The sequence below is a fragment of the Haematobia irritans genome, chromosome 4 (genome assembly GCF_050003625.1).
Source record: "Haematobia irritans isolate KBUSLIRL chromosome 4, ASM5000362v1, whole genome shotgun sequence".
Lineage (NCBI taxonomy): Eukaryota > Metazoa > Arthropoda > Insecta > Diptera > Muscidae > Haematobia > Haematobia irritans.
The window spans coordinates 141,608,792-141,632,147 of NC_134400.1; the positions used below are offsets into that span (position 1 = coordinate 141,608,792).

The 23,356-nt window shown below is 36.1% G+C and overlaps 1 protein-coding gene across 1 annotated transcript in view; it reads left to right on the plus strand.

Moving 5' to 3' along the window:
• Positions 1 to 23,356, plus strand: part of LOC142233168 (SEC14 domain and spectrin repeat-containing protein 1-B) — a 237,324-nt gene that overhangs the window by 203,421 nt on the left and 10,547 nt on the right. The window contains exon 9 of the mRNA XM_075303999.1: positions 20,627 to 20,966. Coding sequence (XP_075160114.1) covers positions 20,627 to 20,966 — 340 coding nt within the window. The remainder of the gene's footprint in view (positions 1 to 20,626; positions 20,967 to 23,356) is intronic.

Below are 23,356 nucleotides of genomic sequence, written 5' to 3' on the forward strand. Positions count from 1 at the left end.
AAAGCATATATATGGAAGCTATATCTAAATCTGAACCGATTTCAACCAAATTTGGCACGCATAGCAACAATGCTTATTCTCCTCCCTGTGCAAAATTTCAACTAAATCGGATTTAAAAATTGGCCTCTGTGGACATATGAGTGTAAATCGGGCGAAAGCTATATATGGGAGATATATCTAAATCTGAACCGATTTCAACCAAATTTGGCACGCATAGCAACAATGCTAATTCTACTCCCTGTACAAAATTTCAACTAAATCGGAGTTAAAAATTGGCCTCTGTGGACATATGAGTGTAAATCGGGCGAAAGCTATATATGGGAGATATATCTAAATCTGAACCGATTTCAACCAAATTTGGCACGTATAGCTACAATGCTAATTCTACTCCCTGTGCAAAATTTCAACTAAATCGGATTCAAAAATTGGCCTCTGTGGTCATATGAGTGTAAATCGGGCGAAAGCTATATATGGGAGATATATCCAAATCTGAACCGATTGCAACCAAATTTGGCACGCATGGCTACAATGCTAATTCTACTCCCTGTGCAAAATTTCAACTAAATCGGAGTTAAAAATTGGCCTCTGTGGTCATATGAGTGTAAATCGGGCGAAAGCTATATATGGGAGCTATATCTAAATCTGAACCGATTTCAACCAAATTTAGCACGCATAGCAGCAATGCTAATTCTACTCCCTGTGCAAAATTTCAACTAAATCGGAGTTAACAATTAGACTCTGTGGTCATATGAGTGTAAATCGGGCGAAAGCTATATATGGGAGCTATATTTAAATCTGAACCGATTTTGCTGATACTTTGCAAGTTTTTCGAGACTCATAAAATATTCGGATGTACGGAATTTGAGGAAGATCGGTTGATATACACGCCAATTATGACCAGGTCGGTGAAAAATATATATGGCAGCTATATCTAAATCTGAACCGATTTTTTCCAAAATCAATAGGGATCGTCTTTGAGCCGAAACAGGACCCTATACCAAATTTTAGGACAATCGGACTAAAACTGCGAGCTGTACTTTGCACACAAAAATACATCAACAGACAGACAGACAGACAGACAGACAGACAGACAGACAGACAGACAGACAGACGGACAGACAGACGGACAGACGGACAGACAGACAGACGGACATCGCTAAATCGACTCAGAATTTAATTCTAAGCCGATCCGTATACTAAAAGGTTGGTCTATGATAACTCCTTCTTGGCGTTACATACAAATGCACAAACTTATTATACCCTGTACCACAGTAGTGGTGAAGGGTATAAATATGGGAAACATTTAAATCTGGAGCAATTTTAAGAAAACTTCGCAAAAGTTTATTTATGATTTATCGCTCGATATATATGCATTAGAAGTTTAGGAAAATTAGAGTCATTTCTACAACTTTTCGACTAAGCAGTGGCGATTTTACAAGGAAAATGTTGGTATTTTGACCATTTTTGTCGAAATCAGAAAAACATATATATGGGAGCTATATCTAAATCTGAACCGATTTCAACCAAATTTGGCACGCATAGCTACAATGCTAATTCTACTCCCTGTGCAAAATTTCAACTAAATCGGAGCAAAAAATTGGCCTCTGTGGTCATATGAGTGTAAATCGGGCGAAAGCTATATATGGGAGCTATATCTAAATCTGAACCGATTTCAACCAAATTTAGCACGCATAGCAGCAATGCTAATTCTACTCCCTGTGCAAAATTTCAACTAAATCGGAGTTAACAATTAGACTCTGTGGTCATATGAGTGTAAATCGGGCGAAAGATATATATGGGAGATATATCTAAATCTGAACCGATTTCAACCAAATTTGGCACGTATAGCTACAATGCTAATTCTACTCCCTGTGCAAAATTTCAACTAAATCGGAGTTAAAAATTGGTCTCTGTGGTCATATGAGTGTAAATCGGGCGAAAGCTATATATGGGAGCTATATCTAAATCTGAACCGATTTCAACCAAATTTAGCACGCATAGCAGCAATGCTAATTCTACTCCCTGTGCAAAATTTCAACTAAATCGGAGTTAAAAATTAGACTCTGTGGTCATATGAGTGTAAATCGGGCGAAAGCTATATATGGGAGCTATATCTAAATCTGAACCGATTTCAACCAAATTTAGCACGCATAGCAGCAATGCTAATTCTACTCCCTGTGCAAAATTTCAACTAAATCGGAGCAAAAAATTGGCCTCTGTGGTCATATGAGTGTAAATCGGGCGAAAGCTATATATGGGAGCTATATCTAAATCTGAACCGATTTCAACCGAATTTGGCACGCATAGCTATAATGCTAATTTTACTCCCTGTGCAAAATTTCAACAAAATTGGGGTAAAACTCTGGCTTCTGGGACCGTATTAGTCCATATCGGGCGAAAGATATATATGGGAGCTATATCTAAATCTGAACCGATTTCAATAAAATTTGGCACACTTGACTATAGTACTAATTGTTCTTCTTGTGCAAAATTTTAAGCAAATTAGGCTAAAACTCTGGCCTCTGGGACCGTATTAGTCCATATCGGGCGAAATATATATATGGGAGCTATATCTAAATCTGAACCGATTTCTTCCAAAATCAATAGGGGTCTATTCTGAGCCAAAACACATACTTGTGCCAAATTTGAAGTCGATTGGACTAAAACTGCGACCTAGACTTTGATTACAAAAATGTGTTCACGGACAGACGGACAGACGGACATGGCTATATCGACTCAGGGACCCACCCTGAGCATTTTTGCCAAAGACACCATGTGTCTATCTCGTCTCCTTCTGGGTGTTGCAAACATATGCACTAACTTATAATACCCTGTTCCACAGTGTGGAGCAGGGTATAATTACAAAGGGATCTTCATAAGAATAACGAAAGTGCACTATAGTCTTGTTAGAGTTGGGACAGTAAAATGAAAAAAGGAGGAAAAAGTGAAAAATTACAGTAAAATGTATAAAAACAAAGTTCAGTTCTCTTTATTAATAAGTAGTCCAAGAGGAGTTGACGGACACCTTCAAATACAAAAGCGGGCATTAAGTTCGTTTTTTGTAGCTAAAACAATTGAAAAAGTTTATTTTCTTTAAAATGAATTATTAAAGAAAAGTAAATAGAATAAATATAAATGTGTAAATTAAAAAAAAAATGGTGTTCGGTCGGAGCAGGGATTGAACCCACGACCCTTTGAATGCAAGGCAGACATGTTAACCACTGCTCCACGTGGCCAACAAATGTATGTTTCTGCTAAATAATGTTATGTTTGCATGGGCTCGTGGGCGCTGCAAACTATGCTATATAAATGTAACTTATAACGATTATTGTCTACTGGTGACTATAACAGCTGCGTAGCCCAGTGGATAGTGTGTTGGCTTACAAACTGTATGGTCCTCAGTTCGATTCTCCGTCCAGGCGAAAGGCAAAATTTAACAAATTTATAAAATTGAATAATTTCTTCAACATTATTTGTATTACAGAAAAAGGTGCCAAGAACTAACAAATTTCGTGTAAGTGAAAATTATGTGAGGGAATGAGCACAATCGTCTTTGGGGAAAATTCTTCGAAGCATATAATATTTTTGGGCTCAACATGCTTCCAAACATATAATATGTTCACGTAGAACAAACATATTAATGTTTCGGCAGTATCCAATAATATATGTACTTCCTGCAAAATATGTTTGGAACATATGTTAGAGAAGCGATTTTTTTTTTTTTTTTGAGGGTGTAGAGCAATATTTCGATGTGTTCTCCTATGGTGGAGGGTATAATAATTGGATCAATTAATTTCGTAATTGAATACAAAAAATATTTTTTTATGTGAATCGGCGAGATTACCACAGAGCCACTTTCGTACTTTGAAAATCGGAAAAATCAAAAAAATTTAATCTAAAATTTGGTATTATTTCCGAAAAAAACATAACAACAGATCACAGATCACTTTTTTGTACGAAAAAATGTTATACTTCATATAAGAAACGTTCGAGCAGTATAATTGCGAATTATTTGTTTTGATTTTGTGATGCAACTCTGAAATTTTCGCACGGAAAAATAGGCCGGCAATAAGCTAACCACGGTGTGTTTGGAACACCATTCACTGTCATGCTTGATATTAGTTTTTCACATAACGAACTTAGTACAACACTGAAAAAAATGAGTCCAATGATTTCTTGTTTTCTGATATAAAGTTTTATTCCTTTTCCAAAAGTCGATAAACTTTTCAATGTGATTCGGCTTAAAAATGTAATTTTTGTTTGAATAAGGCCTTCAAAATTAACGAAATTGTCTTTAAATTTTTTGTCTTTTGGCATCTTCATAACAAAGCAAAAAAATCAAAAATAAGAGATGTCTTTCAACGCTTTATTTTAAAGATGATTTTTACTTGAAACATAGCATAATTTCTACTTATTGTCGAGTCTGAATTTGGCTATTGCAGTTATCATTAATCCTGGCCCTGATTGCACATGATGAAGGAAAAAACATATACATTAAAATTTCCGATTCTTTGGCTCGAAATCAATACCAAAATCATTTGTGTAAAGATAACATTTTTAAAACTGGCCTGCTATACTTTTCTTACAAACAAACTGCCAAAATTTCGTTTGGGAGGAAAATATTGGTTTGTTGCGTGTAGCAATCCCAAACGTTCATTGGGTTATTTCATGCCTAACATTAAGTTAGTCAGATTTATGCTATCTTGCCACTTTTGTTTTTTTTTTTTTTAATATCTTTAACGTTTCTTTGGGTTCTCTTTGGCATTTACGTCTCTCCAAGAATTGTTATCTCTTATTCAGTCATCTATTTTTCTCTTTACTATTTTCCCCCAATCATAATTGAAAATGAAACACGGCAATTTCCATTTAGATGTCAGATTAAATTTTTTTTGTATCAAAACTAAAAGAAAAGGAGAACACGTCATCCCACAGACATAATCATAAATCTACCGCACACCTAATGCACAGTGGACGTCAATAGATCAAAATTTAGTCTCATTGAGAGATGCGAAGAGTGAGGTCTTTATACCCTGCGCCACACTGTGGAACAGGGTATTATAAGTTAGTGCATATGTTTGTAACACCCAGAAGGAGACGAGATAGACACATGGTGTCTTTGGCAAAAATGCTCAAGGTTTGCTCTTGAGTCGATATAGCGATGTCCGTCTGTCCGTGAACACATTTTTGTAATCAAAGTCTAGGTCGCAGTTTTAGTCCAATCGTCTTCAAATTTGGCACACGTATGTGTTTTGGCTCAGAATAGATCCCTATTGATTTTGGAAGAAATCGGTTCAGATTTAGATATAGCTCCCATATATATCTTTCGCCCGATATGGACTAATACGGTCCCAGAAGCCAGTGTTTTACCCCAATTTGGTTGAAATTTTGCACTAGGAGTACAATTCGTAGTATAGTCATGTGTGCCAAATTTGATTGAAATCGGTTCAGATTTAGATATAGCTCCCATATATATCTTTCGCCCGATATGGACTAATATGGTCCTAGAAGCCAGAGTTTTGGCCCAATTTGGTTGAAGTTTTGCACAGGGAGTAGAATTAGCATTGTAGCTATGCCTGCCAAATTTGGTTGAAATCGGTTCAAATTTAGATATAGCTCCAATATATGGCTTTCGGCCGATTTACACTCATATGAGCACAGAGGCCAATTTTTTGCTCCGATTTAGTTGAAATTTTGCACAGGGAGTAGAATTAGCATTGTAGCTATGCGTGCCAAATTTGGTTGAAATCGGTTCAGATTTAGATATAGCTCCAATATATAGCTTTCGGCCGATTTACACTCATATGACCACAGAACAGTAGAATTATGTTTTTCTGATTTCGACAAAAATGGTCAACATACCAACATTTTCCTTGAAAAATCGCCACTGCTTAGTCGAAAAGTTGTAAAAATGACTCTAATTTTCCTAAACTTCTAATACATATATATCGAGCGATAAATCGTAAATAAACTTTTGCGAAGTTTCCTTAAAATTCCACCCTAGTGCATTAGCCGACTTAAATTTTGAGTATATAGATTTTGTAGAAGTCTATCAAATTCTGTCCAGATCGAGTGATATTTAAATGTATGTATTTGGGACTAACCTTTATATATAGCCCCCAACACATTTGACGGATGTGATATGGTATCGAAAATTTAGATCTACAAAGTGGTGCAGGGTATAATATAGTCGGCCCCGCCCGACTTTAGACTTTCCTTACTTGTTTTAATTATTATTTGACAAACAACTTATTATACCCACCACCATAGGATGGGGGGTATATTAACTTTGTCATTCCGTTTGTAACACATCGAAATATTGCTCTAGGTTAGGTTAGGTTATGTGGCAGCCCGATGTATCAGGCTCACTTAGACTATTCAGTCCATTGTGATACCACAGTGGTGAACTTCTCTCTTATCACTGAGTGCTGCCCGATTCCATGTTAAACTCAATGACAAGGGACCTCCTTTTTATAGCCGAGTCCGAACGGCGTTCCACATTCTAGTGAAACCACTTAGAGAAGCTTTGAAACCCTCAGAAATGTCCCCAGCATTACTGAGGTGGGATAAACCACCGCTGAAAAACTTTTAGGTGTTCGGTCGTAGCAGGAATCGAACCCACGACCTTGTGTATGCAAGGCGGGCATGCTAACCATTGCACCACGGTGGCGTTTCTTGGGTTGTTATAACTGGAATGTGATGGTTCGAGGCGATTGGCTGTGGCGTTAGCTCTTCCAATTGTTACTTGGTCCTCGCTTCTGCTATACACACATCTTAAAACATCAATTGATCATAAATATTGCTCTAAGACCCCATAAAGTATATATATTCTGGGTCGTGGTGAAATTCTGAGTCGATCTGAGCATGTCCGTCCGTCCGTCCGTCCGTCCGTCTGTTGAAATCACGCTAACTTCCGAACGAAACAAGCTATCGACTTGAAACATGGCACAAGTAGTTGTTAGTGATGTAGGTTGGTTGGTATTGCAAATGGGCCATATCGGTCCACTTTTACGTATAGCCCCCATATAAACGGACCCCAAAATTTGGCTTGCGAGGCCTCTAAGAGAAGCAAATTTCATCCGATCCGGCTGAAATTTGGTACATGATGTAAGTATATGGTCTCTAACAACCATGCAAAAATTGGTCCACATCGGTCCATAATTATATATAGCCCCCATATAAACCGATCCCCCGATTTGGTTTGCGAGGCCCCTAAGAGAAGCAAATTTCATCCGATCCGGCTGAAATTTGGTACATGGTGTCAGTATATGGTCTCTAACAACCATGCAAAAATTGGTCCACATCGGTCCATAATTATATATAGCCCCCATATAAACCGATCCCCCGATTTGGCTTGCGAGGCCTCTAAGAGAAGCAAATTTCATCCGATCCGGCTGAAATATGGTACGTGGTGTTAGTATATGGTCTCTAACAACCATGCAAAAATTGGTCCACATCGGTCCATAATTATATATAGCCCCCATATAAACCGATCCCCCGATTTGGTTTGCGAGGCCCCTAAGAGAAGCAAATTTCATCCGATCCGGTTGAAATTTGGTACATGGTGTCAGTATATGGTCTCTAACAACCATGCAAAAATTGGTCCACATCGGTTCATAATTATATATAGCCCCCATATAAACCGATCCACCGATTTGGCTTGATATTTAACAGCCATGCCAAAAGTGGTCGATATCAGTCCATAATCGTACATAGCCCCATATAAACCGATCCCGAGATTTGGTTTTGGAACCTCTTGGAAGAGCAAATTTCATCCGAGTGAGTTGAAATTTGGTACATTGTGCTAGTATATGGTCGTTAACAACCATGCCTAATTAGGTTCATATCGGTCTATAGTTATATATGGCCCTCAGATAAATCGATCCCCAATCACACAAAAATTGGTCCATATGAAGTTCATAATTGTATATAGCCCCCATATAAGCGACCCCCATATTTCAATTCTGGCTCTCTACGTACAAAAAGTCCATATCGATTCGTAATTATTTGTAGACTTAACTATACATAACTTTTTTGTTTAATATATATACCATGTATGGACTAAATCACAGTCTTTCGTAGAAGTTTCTACGCAAACCATGGTGGTGGGTACATAAGATTCGGCCTGGCCGAACTTGCGGCCGTATGTACTTGTTTAAAATAATACAACAATTTTTAAATTAAATCTTTCAAGTGAACTTTATGCATCAAAAATAGTTTTTACACTGATTAAAATAATATGATCCATTAACTATTAATTAGTCATTTTCTCTTCTCAGAGTTACCATGAAAATAATTTCGTCATATTCCTATTTGGAGTCTTCGACGTTTTCATTAAAAATTGATTTTGGTCAATATCAAAATTCGATTAGTGGATATGAGTCGATTTTCAAAAATATCAAATATATCTAAAATTGGAAGATTGCAAAAAGTAGAGTTATATGTTTTTAAAGCCGATTAGTTCAACAGCCAATTGTCATCCCTTTATCCGAGTTTTTGGAGATGTTTTGTTTAAAATCGGAGTTGGCGAGCGAGTGTCATTTTACAAAAATGTCTATCCCTATTTCGTAATAGTGTTAGAAAAATTTGATTTCGGCTTCTCTCTACACGCAAAGAAAAAAACGTTTGGAAAACGTGTACCGAAAACGTTTTTCTTTTGTTAGAGTTCTTTGAATTGCTTCGAAAAGTATACACTTTTATCTCCAAAAAAATTCGTTTGTTACAAAATTTTTATTTTTTCAATAAAAAAAAGTTATTTTTGAACCAAAACACAGTCCATTTCGTTTTTCTCAAACACTGTTCTTTTCCGACTTTAGGTTTTTAATAAGACACATTTTAAAGTTCATAGTAAAAATTTAATATAGTAGAATGTAATATTGAACATTTTTTCGGAATCTTCTGACCATATCTGGAATATATGTAAACAAAAAAAAAAAACTTTGATCGAAGCAGGGTTCGAACCACGACCCTTGGCATGCAAGTCGGACGTAGCAACCACTGCTCCACGGTGCCCAACTAAATGTATTTTTCTGTTAAATAAACTTTGTTTAATCCGCTCGTGGGCGCCGCAAGCTATAACTTATATGGATAATTTTCGATTGATGACAATAGCGGCTACATAGCTCAGTTGATAGTGTGTTGGCTTACAAGTCCGCGGTTCGTCCAGGCGAAAGGTAAAAAAAATTTTAAATTTATAAAATTGTATAATTTCTTCTACATTGTTTGTATTACAGAAAAAGGTGCTAAGAACTAAAAAACTTCGTGGAAGTGAGAAAGATGTGAGGGAAAATGCAATTAGCTAGAAATTTTTTTTTTTGAGTTTGTCTTTGTGAAATTTATGTTTATCACAAAAAGTATATACTTTTCTTCCAAATACACTTCGTTTCAACGAAAACCAAATGTGAAACGAACTTTGTTTGTCTAAAATTTCGTTTGGCAGGGAGGAAATTTTTTTTGCGTGTATAGATTTCTGTGGTCACAACCCTTAACAGCCTAACTCGAGTTAGGACACAATTGAATTATTAGCACCATCGTATTCAGCGTATCTAAATTTATTTGCTCCAAATTTTTCATGTTTGTATCTTTTCTAGGAAGGCAATTAATCCTAATCCAAAAAACACCTTCTCCTGATTTTCAGTGAAGATTCAAAACTTTAAACTCCTGTACTGAAAATATTGAAAAACAGACTTAGGCTGTTATGGGTTGTGACCGCAGATTTATAGTCATCCATCTTTTGTACGATATTAATAAGTGTCATAAGGAAAAATAAGAAGTATATACGGCCGTAAGTTCGGCCAGGCCGAATCTTATGTACCCTCCACCATGGATGGCGTACAAACTTCTACTAAAGACTGCCATCCACAATCGAATTACTTGGGTTGTGGTTGTTGTTGTTGTAACAGTTTTTAATGTAGTTTCATCCATTTTGTTCTATGCTTGTGTAGTTCAGCTGGTAGCCAGATCAAGGAACTCTGCGACAAGGATGGGGTGTGTCCAGAGTGATCTGTTAGTGAGACGGGTAGGCTTAGCTGGGCAAGCAAAAGGGTGACGAGTGTCATGTGGCCCTTGTTTACATATGGGACACACGTCAGCTACGCTGCTATCAATCACTGATAAATATGAATTGAGGCGGCTGCACTTGCCTGATCTTAGTTGGGCCAAAACTACCCTTGTCTGTCGTGGGAGGTCGCTCTCCTCCGGTGCAATGGGCGGCGGTCGGACTCCGAGAACAGGATTAACCTTGTAGCTTCTCACCGCTTCAGCTACAGTATCCTCATGAATCCTGTTCATACCTGTCTGGAATGCTGTCTGATCTAGAGGCTCTCTTTTGTAACGCTGGATCTCTGTCTCTAGAAGGTGAAGATCAACCCTTACATTCCTGGGTGGAGGTTGTCTATCCTCAAGATGGTGATTCGGATGACAACTTCGATGGCAACCCAAGAGGTACTGCTTTGACAACATGTAGTTGTGTCGACGCACTGGGATGATCTTGGTCTCCGCATAAAGGTGATCCAGGGGTGTACTGCGGAGACATCCTGTTGCGGTTCTAAGGGCAGCGTTCTGACAGGTCTGTATGTTATTCCACTGCGTATCGCTCGTTTGAGGTGTCCACACTGGCGCTGCATAGTTTACCACTGACCTGCCAATTGCCTTATATGTAGTTAACTAGGTTTCTTTGTCCGCACCCCAAGTGCTGCCGGCAAGCGACTTGAGGACCTTGTTTCTACCGCGGAGCTTATCACAAATTGCAGTGGCATGGGCGGACGACTTATAAAGGCTGTCGAATGTGACCCCGAGAATCTTGGGGTAATTTGTTGTCGGAATTGTTTCGCCATCGACTCTGACATTCAACTGCCTGCGTACTTCCGCCGTCCGTGTAGTGAAAAGTGTAGCTGAGGATTTGGTGGGAGATATCCTCAAATTTCTTGCTGTGAAAAAACTGGTAAGATTAGCTAAGTAGACATTTAAACGATCGCAGATGTCATCAACATTGGGCCCAGATGCCATGATTGTGCAATCGTCCGCATAAGACACAATCTCGACGCCGTCAGGAGGAGGTGGAATCGAGGACAGGTAGAGGTTAAACAGTGCCGGAGATATCACCCCGCCCTGGGGAACTCCCTGTTTAACTCTATGGGGTTTTGACTTCTTGTCCCTGAATTCCACGTACGACTGACGTCCACATATATAATTCAGAATACTTGCCGATGGCAAGGATTCTTAAAACTCCTTAAGATCGTCTTCTAAACTGGATGTTTGTCCATACGGGACGTAACATATATTAGACAAAAAAGCCAGATTAAAAAGCTATATAATTCAGTTCAGTGAAATTTGCTTATCCAGGAAGAAGTACAATTTGGGGATCGGTTTATTTGTGGGCTATATATAACTATGGACCCATATGGACCACTTTCGGCAGGGTTGTTGACATGACCATATACTAACACAACGTACCAAATGGGGCCTATATATAATTATGGACCGATATGGATAAATTTTTTCATGGTTGTTAGAGACCATATACTAGTAAAACGTACAAAATTTTAACCGATTCGGACGAAATTTGCTCCTCCAAGAGGCTCCGGAGGTCAAATCCGGGGATCGGTTTATATGGGGGCTAATATATAATTATGGACGTATACGGACCAATTTTAGCATGAATGTTAACCATAGACTAACACCATCTACCAAATTTCAACCGGATCGGATAAATTTTGTTCCTCCAAGGGGCTCCGGAGGTCAAATCTGTGGATCGGTTTATATGAGGGCTATATATAATTATGGAGAGATATGGACCAATTGTTGCATACTTGTTAGAGACCATATACAAAAACCACGTATCAAATTTCAACAGGATCGTATGAATTTTGTTCCACCAAGAGGTTCCGACAGTCAAATCTGGGGATCGGTTTATATGGGGGCTATATCAGAGATGGTCTGTCGCAAACTGTAAGGTATTTGACATACATTTACGACGTATTTTACTATACGTCAAAAAAAGTCGTAAACCTTCACAAAATACTTCCTTTTTGACAAAATAAGAATTTGTACGTTTTTTAGAAGCATTTATGCCTTACTTTCTTTATTTTCGAATGTCTTTTTATACCCTTCACCACTACTGTGGTACAGGGTATAATAAGTTTGTGCATTTGTATGTAACGCCAAGAAGGAGTAATCATAGACCAACCTTTTAGTATACGGATCGGCTTAGAATTAAATTCTGAGTCGATTTAGCGATGTCCGTCTGTCTGTCTGTCCGTCTGTCTGTCTGTCTGTCTGTCTGTTGATGTATTTTTGTGTGCAAAGTACAGCTCGCAGTTTGAGTCCGATTGTCCTAAAATTTGGTATAGGGTCCTGTTTCGGCTCAAAGACGATCCCTATTGATTTTGGAAAAAATCGGTTCAGATTTAGATATAGCTGCCATATATATTTTTCCCCGATCTGGTCATAATTGGCGTGTATATCAACCGATCTTCCTCAAATTCCGTACATCCGAATATTTTATGAGTCTCCAAAAACTTGCAAAATATCAGCAAAATCGGTTCAGATTTAGATATAGCTCCCATATATAGCATTCGCCCGATTTACACTCATTTGCCCACAGAGGCCAATTTTTTGCTCCGATTTAGTTGAAATTTTGCATAGGGAGTAGAATTAGCGTTATAACTATGCGTGCCAAATTTGCTTGTAATCGGTTCAGATTTGGATATATCTCCCATATAAAGCTTTCGCCCGATTTACACTCATATGACCACAGAGGCCAATTTTTAACTCCGATTTAGTTGAAATTTTGCACAGGGAGTAGAATTAGCATTGTAGCTATGCGTGCCAAATTTGGTTGAAATCGGTTCAGATTTAGATATAGCTCCCATATATATGTTTTTCTGATTTCGACAAAAATGGTCAAAATACCAACATTTTCCTGTAAAATCGCCACTTCTTAGTCGAAAAGTTGTAAAAATGACTAATTTTCCTAAACTTCTAATACATATATATCGAGCGATAAATCATAAATAAACTTTTTCGAAGTTTCCTTAAAATTGCTTCAGATTTAAACGTTTCCCATATTTTTTTACTAACATTGTGTTCCACCCTAGTGCATTAGCCGACTTAAATTTTGAGTCTATAGATTTTGTAGAAGTCTATCAAATTCTTCCAGATCGAGTGATATTTAAATGTATGTATTGGGGACAAACCTTTATATATAGCCCCAAACACATTTGACGGATGTGATATGGTATCGAAAATTTAGATCTACAAAGTGGTGCAGGGTATAATATAGTCGGCCCCGCCCGACTTTAGACTGTCCTTACTGGTTTACGTTTCATACAGGTCTACGACGTTTTCGACGTTTACAACTTTTTGACAGTATAAAACCCAAAATATTGCTACTCGGACCATCTCTGGGCTATATATAATTATGGACCGATATGAATAAATTTCTGCATGGTTGTTAGAGACCATATACTAACACCACGTAACAAATTTCAACCAGATCTGATGAAATTTTCTCCTTGTAGAGCGTCCGCAAGCCAAATCTGGGGGTCTGTTTATATGGGGGCTATATAAAATTATGGACCGATATGGATAAATTTTTGCATGGTTGTTAGAGACCATATACTAACAACACGTACCAACTTTCGGAAGTTAGCGTGTTTTCCACAGACGGACGGACAGACGGACATAGCTAGATCGACTCAGAATTTCACCACGACATACGATACGATATATATACCATGTGGGATCTTAGACCAATATTTCGATGTGTTACAAACGGAATGACAAAGTTAATATACCCCCCATCCTATGGAGGGTCCAATGTTGTCAAAAAACAAACAAAAGAAAAAAACAAGCATATACGGATGTGTATATTAGGTAAGGTCGAATGTTATGTACACTACATTGTGAACTGCGTACAAAGACCTAGTGAAGACTGTTTTAAAATTTGAATTTTCTTAATTTTTCTAAATTATACGTTAGTTCATATGTCTATATTAGATAAAAACAAGTAAGGAAAGCCTAAAGTCGGTGGGTCTGACTATTTTATACCCTGCACCACTTTGTAGATCCACATTTTCGATACCTTCAAGTTTGTTGGGGTTTATATATAAAGGTTTATATTCCCCAAAATGTTTTAGACTTCTACAAAATCTTTTGGCTTAAAATTTAAAAATGCCCTGCACAATGGAAATTTTTAAATTTACAGCCATTTTTATGCAATTTCACAACAGTGCATTTATTAATTATCGGTCGATAGATATGTATTAGAGGTATAGAAAAATTTGATTTTGATTAATTTTTACATTACCCAGCAAAAAAATTGGAAGTTGTTAAAATTATTATTAAATAGAGCACAGGAAAAAACTTAAGGAATAACAATTTTGTCCAAAAAACAAACCAAAGAAAACAAGTATATACGGCCACAAGATTCGGCCAGGCCGAATCTTTTGTACTCTGCACCATGGGTTGCGTAGAAATTTCTACTAAAGATTGTGATTGTGGTAATACTTACCGATGGCCAGATATCTTAAAACTTCTTGTAAGTTAGTTCATACGTGGTATATATTATCCAAAAAAAGGTATATGTAGGGAAGTCTACAAACAATTACGAACCGATATGAACTTTTTTGCGGTAATTAGAGAGCCAGAATTGAAATATGGTGGTCGCTTTATATGGGGGCTTATACAATTATGAACCGGTATGGACCAATTTTTGTGTGATTAGGGATCGGTTTATCTGAGGGCTATATATAATATAGACCAATTTTTGCATGGTTGTTAGAGACCATATACTACACTGAAAAAAAAAATATTGTCGTGAGGCCAAAGATTTCATGTCATTAAAATACGAATGCAAATTTTGCTTAGCATAGAAGACGCATTTCTCTAATATAAAGTTTTTTTCCTTGTCCAAAAGTCGATACATTTTTCAATGAAGTCGTATTGTCTTAATAATTAAGTGATTTCACTTAAAAGTGGGTATCATAACATGAAAGAAAAAATTTTTGGGCTAAGGTCAACTTGACTTTAATAATACAGAAAAATTCTTTAGATTGAATGAAATTTTCTTTAAATTTGTTGTCATTTGGCATCTTGATTACAAAGCAAAAAATCATTCAAATATAGGACATGTTTTTCAACACTTTATTTGAAATACGTTTTTTACTTGAAACATAGCATAATTTCTACTGGAAGTCGAGTCTTAATTTAGAAAATAAAGTTGTCGTTAACTCGTTTTTAAAGGACTTTGATAGCATATGAAGAAAAAAAGCTGAAAAGGCGAAAAAATAAAATTTGCTTCCTAGAAGCAAGTTCACAAAACCCAAATTTAAAAGAGAATTGTGTCTTAAAAGTATCCTTACTCGTGTTCTCCGCTTCTTTGGCTCGGAATCCATTCCAAAATTTTTGAAGTAAAGACAAAATCTTTGGAACCGGGCATGCATTTTTTTCTGTGTACTAACACCACGTATCAAATTTCAACCGACAGTCCAATCTGGGGATCGGTTTATATAGGGGCTATACGTAAAAGTGGTCCAATGTGGTCCATTTGCAATACCATCCGACCTACATCAATAACAACTACTTATGCCAAGTTTCAAGTCGATAGCATGTTTCGTTCGGAAGTTAGCGTGATTTCAACAGACAGACGGACGAACGGACATACTTAGATCGACTCAGAATTTCACCATGACCCAGAATATATATACTTTATGCGGTCTTAGAACAATATTGTGTTACAAACGGAATGACAAAGTGAAGGGTATAATTATATGACAATTAAAAATATTGATAAACTGAAGCACTAGTACCACTCCTGTAATGGGTCCATTAATGGCAATTTGCACTAATTTCCCGTAGGGCATTTCTTACAACTACACTCCCTTACAACGAAAAGCAAATGTGAAACGATCTTTATTTGTCTAAAATTTCGTTTGGGAGGAAAGAAAAAAAATATTTTTTGCATGTAGATCAATAACAACGTTTTGTTTGTGTTTGTTTGTGGATAGTTTGTTCGATTGACGGCCGGAAAGAAATCGCAAGATCGATTTCGAATTTCACGACGACCCGCATATATATACTTTATGGGGTCTGAGACCAATATTTCCATGTGTTAGAATCGGAATGACAAAGTTAGTGTACCCCACCGTAGTGCAATGGTTAACATGCCGGCCTTGCATACACAAGGTCGTGGGTACGATTCCTGCTTCGACCGAACACCAAAAGGTTTTTCAGCGGTGGATTATCCCACGTCAGTAACGCTGGTGACATTTCTGAGGGTTTCAAAGCTTCTCTAAGTAGTTTCACTGCAATGCAATGGAACGCCGTTCGGACTCGGCTATAAAAAGGAGTTCGGCTATAAAAGGAGAGAAGTTCACCAATGTGGTATCACAATGGACTGAATAGTCTAAGTGAGCCTGATACATCGGGCTGCCACCTAACCTAACCTAATCTAGCCTAACCTAATGTACCCCCCGTCCACCCTTTGGTGGAGGGTGCAAATACCATAAACAAGACGAAAATTCTGACTCAAAAGTGAAATCATCTACACTGTTTAATTTGAATTGAAAACAAGTATATACGGCCGTAAGTTCGGCCAGGCCGAAGCTTATGTACCCTCCACCATGGATTGCGTAGAAACTTCTACTCAAGCCGATGGCAAGGTATCTTAAAACTTCCTAACACCGTAATATATACCACATAGTCCATACGTGGTATATATTAAAAAAGGCCGATTAAATACGTATATAATTAAGTTTAAAGTTTCTATAGAAATAAAATTTTGACAATGTTTTCTATAAAAAAATGGACCAATTTTTGTGTGATTGGGGATCGGCTATATATAACTATAGACCGCTTTTGGCATGGTTATTAGCGGCCTTATACTAACACCACGTTGCAAATTTCAACCGGATGGGATGAATTTTGCTCCTCCAAGAGGCTCCGGAGATCAAATCTGGGGAACGGTTTATATGGGGGCTATATACAATTATGGAACGATATGGACCAATTCTTGCGTGTTGGTTAGATACCACATTTTAACACCATGTTTCAAATTTCAACCTGATCGGATGAATTTTGCTCCTCCAAGAGGCTACGGAGGACAAACCTGGGGATCGATTTATATGGGGGCTATATATAATTATGGACCGATATGAACCAATTCGTGCATAGAGACCATATACTAACACCACGTACCAAATTTCAACCGGATCGGATGAATTTTGCTCCTCTAAGAGTCTCCGGGGGTCAAATCTGGGGATCGGCTTATATGGGGGCTATATATAAATATGGATCGATGTGGACCAATTTTTGCATGGTCATTAGAGAACATACACTAACACCATGTACCAAATTTCAGCCAGATCGGATGAAATTTGCTTCTCTTAGAGGCTCCGCAAGCAAAATCGGGGGATCGGTTTATATGGGGGCTATATACAATTATGGAACGATATGGACCAATTCTTGCGTGTTTGTTAGATACCACATTTTAACACCATGTTTCACATTTCAACCGGATCGGATGAATTTTGATCCTCCAAGAGGCTACGGAGGCAAATCTGGGGATCGATTTATATGGGGGCTATATATAATTATGGACCGATATGGACCAATTCGTACATGGTTGTTAGAGATCATATACTAATACCATGTACCAAATTTCAGCCGGATCGGATGAATTTTGCTTCTCTTAGAGGCTCCGCAAGCAAAATCGGGGAATCGGTTTATATGGGGGCTATATATAATTATGGACCCATGTGAACCAATTTTTGCGCGTTTGTTAGATACCACATTTTAACACCATGTTCCACATTTCAACCGGATCGGATGAATTTTGCTCCTCCAAGAGGCTACGGAGGACAAATCTGGGGATCGATTTATATGGGGGCTATATATAATTATGGACCGATATGGACCAATTCGTACATGGTTGTTAGAGATCATATACTAATACCATGTACCACATTTCAGACGGATCGGATGAATTTTGCTCCTCTAAGAGGCTCCGGAGATCAAATCTGAGGATCGACTTATTTGGGTGCTATATATAATTATGGATCGATGTGGACCAATTTTTGCATGGTCATTAGAGAACATATACCAACACCAAACATGTACCAAATTTCAGCCGGATCAGATGAAATTTGCTTCTTTTAGAGCAATCGTAAGCCAAATTTGGGGTGTCCGTTTATATGGGGGCTATACGTAAAAGTGGACCGATATGGACTAATTTTTGCATGGTTGTTAGAGACCATATACTAACACTATGTACCAAATTTCAGCCGGATCGGATGCAATTTGCTTCCCTTAGAGCAATCGCAAGCCAAATTTGGGGGTCCGTTTATATGGGGGCTATACGTTAAAGTGGACCGATATGGACCAATTTTTGCATGGTTGTTAGAGACCATATACTTACACCATGTACAAAATTTCAGCCGGATCGGATGAAATTTGCTTCTCTTAGAGCAATCGCAAGCCAAATTTTGGGGTCCGTTTATATGGTGGCTATACGTAAAAGTGGACCGTATGGCCCATTTGCAATACCATCCGACCTACATCAATAACAACTACTTGTGCCAAGTTTCAAGTCGATAGCTTGTTTCGGGTAAAAAAAAGTTTCATTTGAGAATGTTATATAATTTATGGGGTCTGTGCACCGTTGCCACAGTTGGCATATTTCTAGCGAAATTGTTAGATTTGTGTTAGAATTTCACCCTGATCAAAAACATATACGCTTTACATGGCCAGAAATCAATGTTTCACTGTGTTACAAATGCAATGGCAAACTTATTATACCTCCATCATCATCATCCTATGGATGGAGAGTATACAAAACTATAAAACCAAAAAAGTCACCAAACGCAACAACAACAAAAAAAAAATCAAATAAAAACGGTGTGCCATGGATACAGGAACATAATGATGAGTTAACTCTTAGTAAATTTAGTCTATTTTTGAGAGCGGTCCAGCGTGGTACTAACATCTCTTTTTTGTCATACCCAAAAAAATAAATCGAAACGAATACAAACCAAAGCGAGATACATTTTTGTCAGTCCAAAAGAAAGAAAAAAACATAAAACTAACAACAAAACTAATACAATATTTAATAACACAACTAAACTAAAAACAATCATGCTTGTATACCAAATTTAAAAGAAAACAAAAACAAAAAACGCGCGCGTGTTTAATAAGACAAGACATTTTTAAAAATAATTAAAGTTAAGATATTACATGATCATCTTCCTATATGTTTTAAAACAAAAACAAAAAACAAGCAAATGGGAACAAAATCCTCCCATGTATGTGCATGTGAAGAATTTCAAAGATAGAAATTTTCCCTAAAATACTAACTAAAAATATCTCCAAATACCATTGACAAGTTGCTTCCCCCTATTCACACAGAGTATATGCCGGCCTGCCTGCCTTCCTGTGTGAGCATAGTCTGAAGTTCAAAACGAAATATTTTCCAAATATTCATGTTTCATATTTTTGTGTAAATTTAATCCATTCAATAAAGGAAGCGCATTTGATGTCTGCAGTCTAGAGTAATGGATTTTTGAAAAATTAGAAGAAAAAAATGAACAACTAAATATTCCAAAGCAAATATTATAGTTGGCATCGGGCCCACAAAGTGCCACACATATAATTACCAAGAACAAAAAAAAAACCAAAAACTCAAACAATTGCCATAAAACTCAAAAGAGACGAAACTCTCGTTAATCAAGAAAAAATTTTCTTAGTTGGTGGTAGACAAAAGTAATTTGGAATACGAGTGGCGATTATCGGTCGGTTAGTTTTAATTAAAGACGTCGAAAATGTTTGCCAGATTCAAAAATCTTTTTGCTAAAAATAAAACGGAAACGGACGCGGATGCGGATGCGGGCGCGGGCGCGAGTACGAATACGGTCGTTGATACGAACACTTCGAGCGCTGGAAATGTTACCGGTGATGAACCTAAGCTAGAGGGTTTGAATTTTCTCAAGAGTATCGTTGAAAATGAACAAATGTTGGCCAAACCTCAATCGGACGATGCAAATAAGCAACAAACTATAACCACTCGCTCATTTACCCAAGAAGTTCAAGAATTACTGGAGAATAATTTAACATCAAGTGACAAAATTCCAAAGAAAAATGAAGATAACGAATTTTCCCAAGATCCTAATTCCCAAAAAGTTCAAGAGCTATTACAGAATAACTTAAACTCAAAAGATAAAATTGAAAGTTTACCCCAAAATAATCACAAAGAACTTTCCAATGATTCCAATTTTAATTCTCAAACTCCTCTGAGCAACATAAACGGCGAAATAGTTCAACCTCCCAGTATCTGTGATCAAGAAGATCCTACTGATACCGAGAGTGTCCATAGTCTAGTGCATAAAATGAAAACTGAAATTGTTACTCTGGATTATGAAACCAAAGTAGCCTCTCCTCTCTTAGCCAATGAAAAGGGGAAACCGATATCATCTCCTGATGAATCGCTCCAACTGTCTACTGACAATTTAATGCCCAACATTAGCAAAACTTCCAATGTTATTTCTTGGATTGAAGAAAATAATGCCATTTTTACTCCACCCACACCATATCCATTGGCCAGTACTGAATCGGCTCTTAATCTTCATAATTCTTCTAGCATTGTTGTTGAAGATCTACCAACCGAAATAACAGCACCCAGTCCCTCCATGGAGAGTTCTATATCGGGAAGTAGTAACAGTAATAGTATAAGTACAACGGCGGATTCAACTTCAATACGTTTGGCTGCTGATCCCACGAAAATTGTCGTCAATCCCACAGGAAGTAATGGCATGGCCTGTAATGCCATTACTGGTAAATTAACTGATATTGCTGAAGTTGCCGAATCTTTGGATACAGTCATTCGAGATATTCAAGAGAATTCACAATGTGCCGAGATGGAATCGAATCCTAGTCCCAGAGATAAGAAATTGGGCACTTTGAGGAGTACAAGTAGTGAGGTAAGTTTTTTTTGTTGGTTTATCCATAATCTAAATTTATTTAATATCTGAGGAAATTTTATCGGATCTTTATGAATGCCCGTAATGCTAAAGTTAACTTTATCTTAGCGAAGACATGAACCGTCCAGCAAAAATAGTGTAGTCAAAAAATGCTATGGATCCAGAATTTTACATGGGCTTCTCATAGGGTGGATGTAATCTTTTTTTTAACATCCTCAGCATTGATATCGTATTAATTTTTCAAATGTTATGCTCTTCCGGTATTTCAGATTTCATTTAAAAAAGTGTTCGTTCGGTCCGAATTTTAAATACCGACCAATAATTTTCTTTTTAAACTCCAAATGCAAGTAGTTGAGGTGCAAAACTGTTTATGCATCATTTGCATCAAACACCCAGTAATACCGTATAATTACTTACCATCATCGAATAGATTCGGTTGAGTACCACCACCACCAATCGATTTGGTTTTTATACCCACCACCATAGAATGCACAGTGGTCGATCCCTTTGGCCAAAAATAAAACATCAAAATTAGAAATTTGTCAAAAAGTATGGCATCACTGTTTCTTATGCAAACAAGGTTTTACAATGTGTATTTGTTTTTGTTTTATTCCATCTGTACTCTTTAAGAACGGCTTCAAAAGAGAGAGCAAGTAAGAAGTTGGTTTTTGAAGTGTGAAAAAGTATAAAATTAAGTGCACATTTAAATAAATAAAACAAAAGAAAAAAATATATCGAAATAAATCGAAATGAATATTGAACTAAATGGTATTAACTATATTTTAAAATAAAAACAAGTAAGGAAAGTCTAAAGTCGGGCGGGGCCGACTATATTATACCCTGCACCACTTTGTAGATCTAAATTTTCGATACCATATCACATCCGTCAAATGTGTTGGGGGCTATATATAAAGGTTTGTCCATTTACATACATTTAAACATCATACATACATACATTTAAACATCACTCGATCTGGACAGAATTTGATAGACTTCTACAAAATTTATAGGCTCAAAATTTAAGTCGGCTAATGCGCTAAGGTGGAACACAATGTTAGTAAAATATATATATATATATATATATATATATATATATATATATATATATATATATATATATATATATATATATATATATATATATATATATATATATATATATATATATATATATATATATATATATATATATATATATATATATATATATATATATATATATATATATATTTCGCCTGATATGGACTTATATGGCCCCAGAAGCCAGAGTTTTACCCTAATTTGATTAAAATTTTGCACAAGAAGACCAATTAGTACTATTGTCAAGTGTGCCAAATTTTACTGAAATCGGTTCAGAGTAGATATAGATATAGCTCACATATATAGCTTTCGCCCGATTTACACTCATATGACCACAGAGGCCAATTTTTTGCTACGATTTAATTGAAATTTTGCACAGGGAGTAGAATTACCATTGTAGCTATGCGTGCCAAATTAGGTTGAAATCGGTTCAGATTTAGATATAGCTCCGATATATAGCTTTCGGCCGATTTACACTCATGTGACCACAGAGGCCAATTTTTAACTCCTATTTAGTTGAAATTTTGCACAGGGAGTAGAATTATCATTGTTCCTATGCGTGCCAAATTTGGTTGAAATCGGTTCAGATTTAGATATAGCTCCCATATATATGTTTTTCCGATTTCGACAAAAATGGTAAAAATAGCAACATTTTCCTTGTAAAATCGCCACTGCTTAGTCGAAAAGTTGTAAAAATGACTCTAATTTTCCTTAACTTCAAATCACATATATATATATATATATATATATATATATATATATATATATATATATATATATATATATATATATATATATATATATATATATATATATATATATATATATATATATATATATATATATATATATATATATATATATATATATATATATATATATTTGGTTGAAAATTTGGTTGAAATCGGTTCAGATTTAGATATAGCTCCGATATATAGCTTTCGGCCGATTTACACTCATGTGTATATATATATATACATATATATATATATATATATATATATATATATATATATATATATATATATATATATATATATATATATATATATATATATATATATATATATATATATATATATATATATATATATATATATATATATATATATATATATATATATATATATATATATATATATATATATATATATATATATATATATATATATATATATATATATATATATATATATATATATATATATATATATATTTATATATATATATATATATATATATATATATATATATATATATATATATGTATATATGTATATATATATATATATACACATGAGTGTAAATCG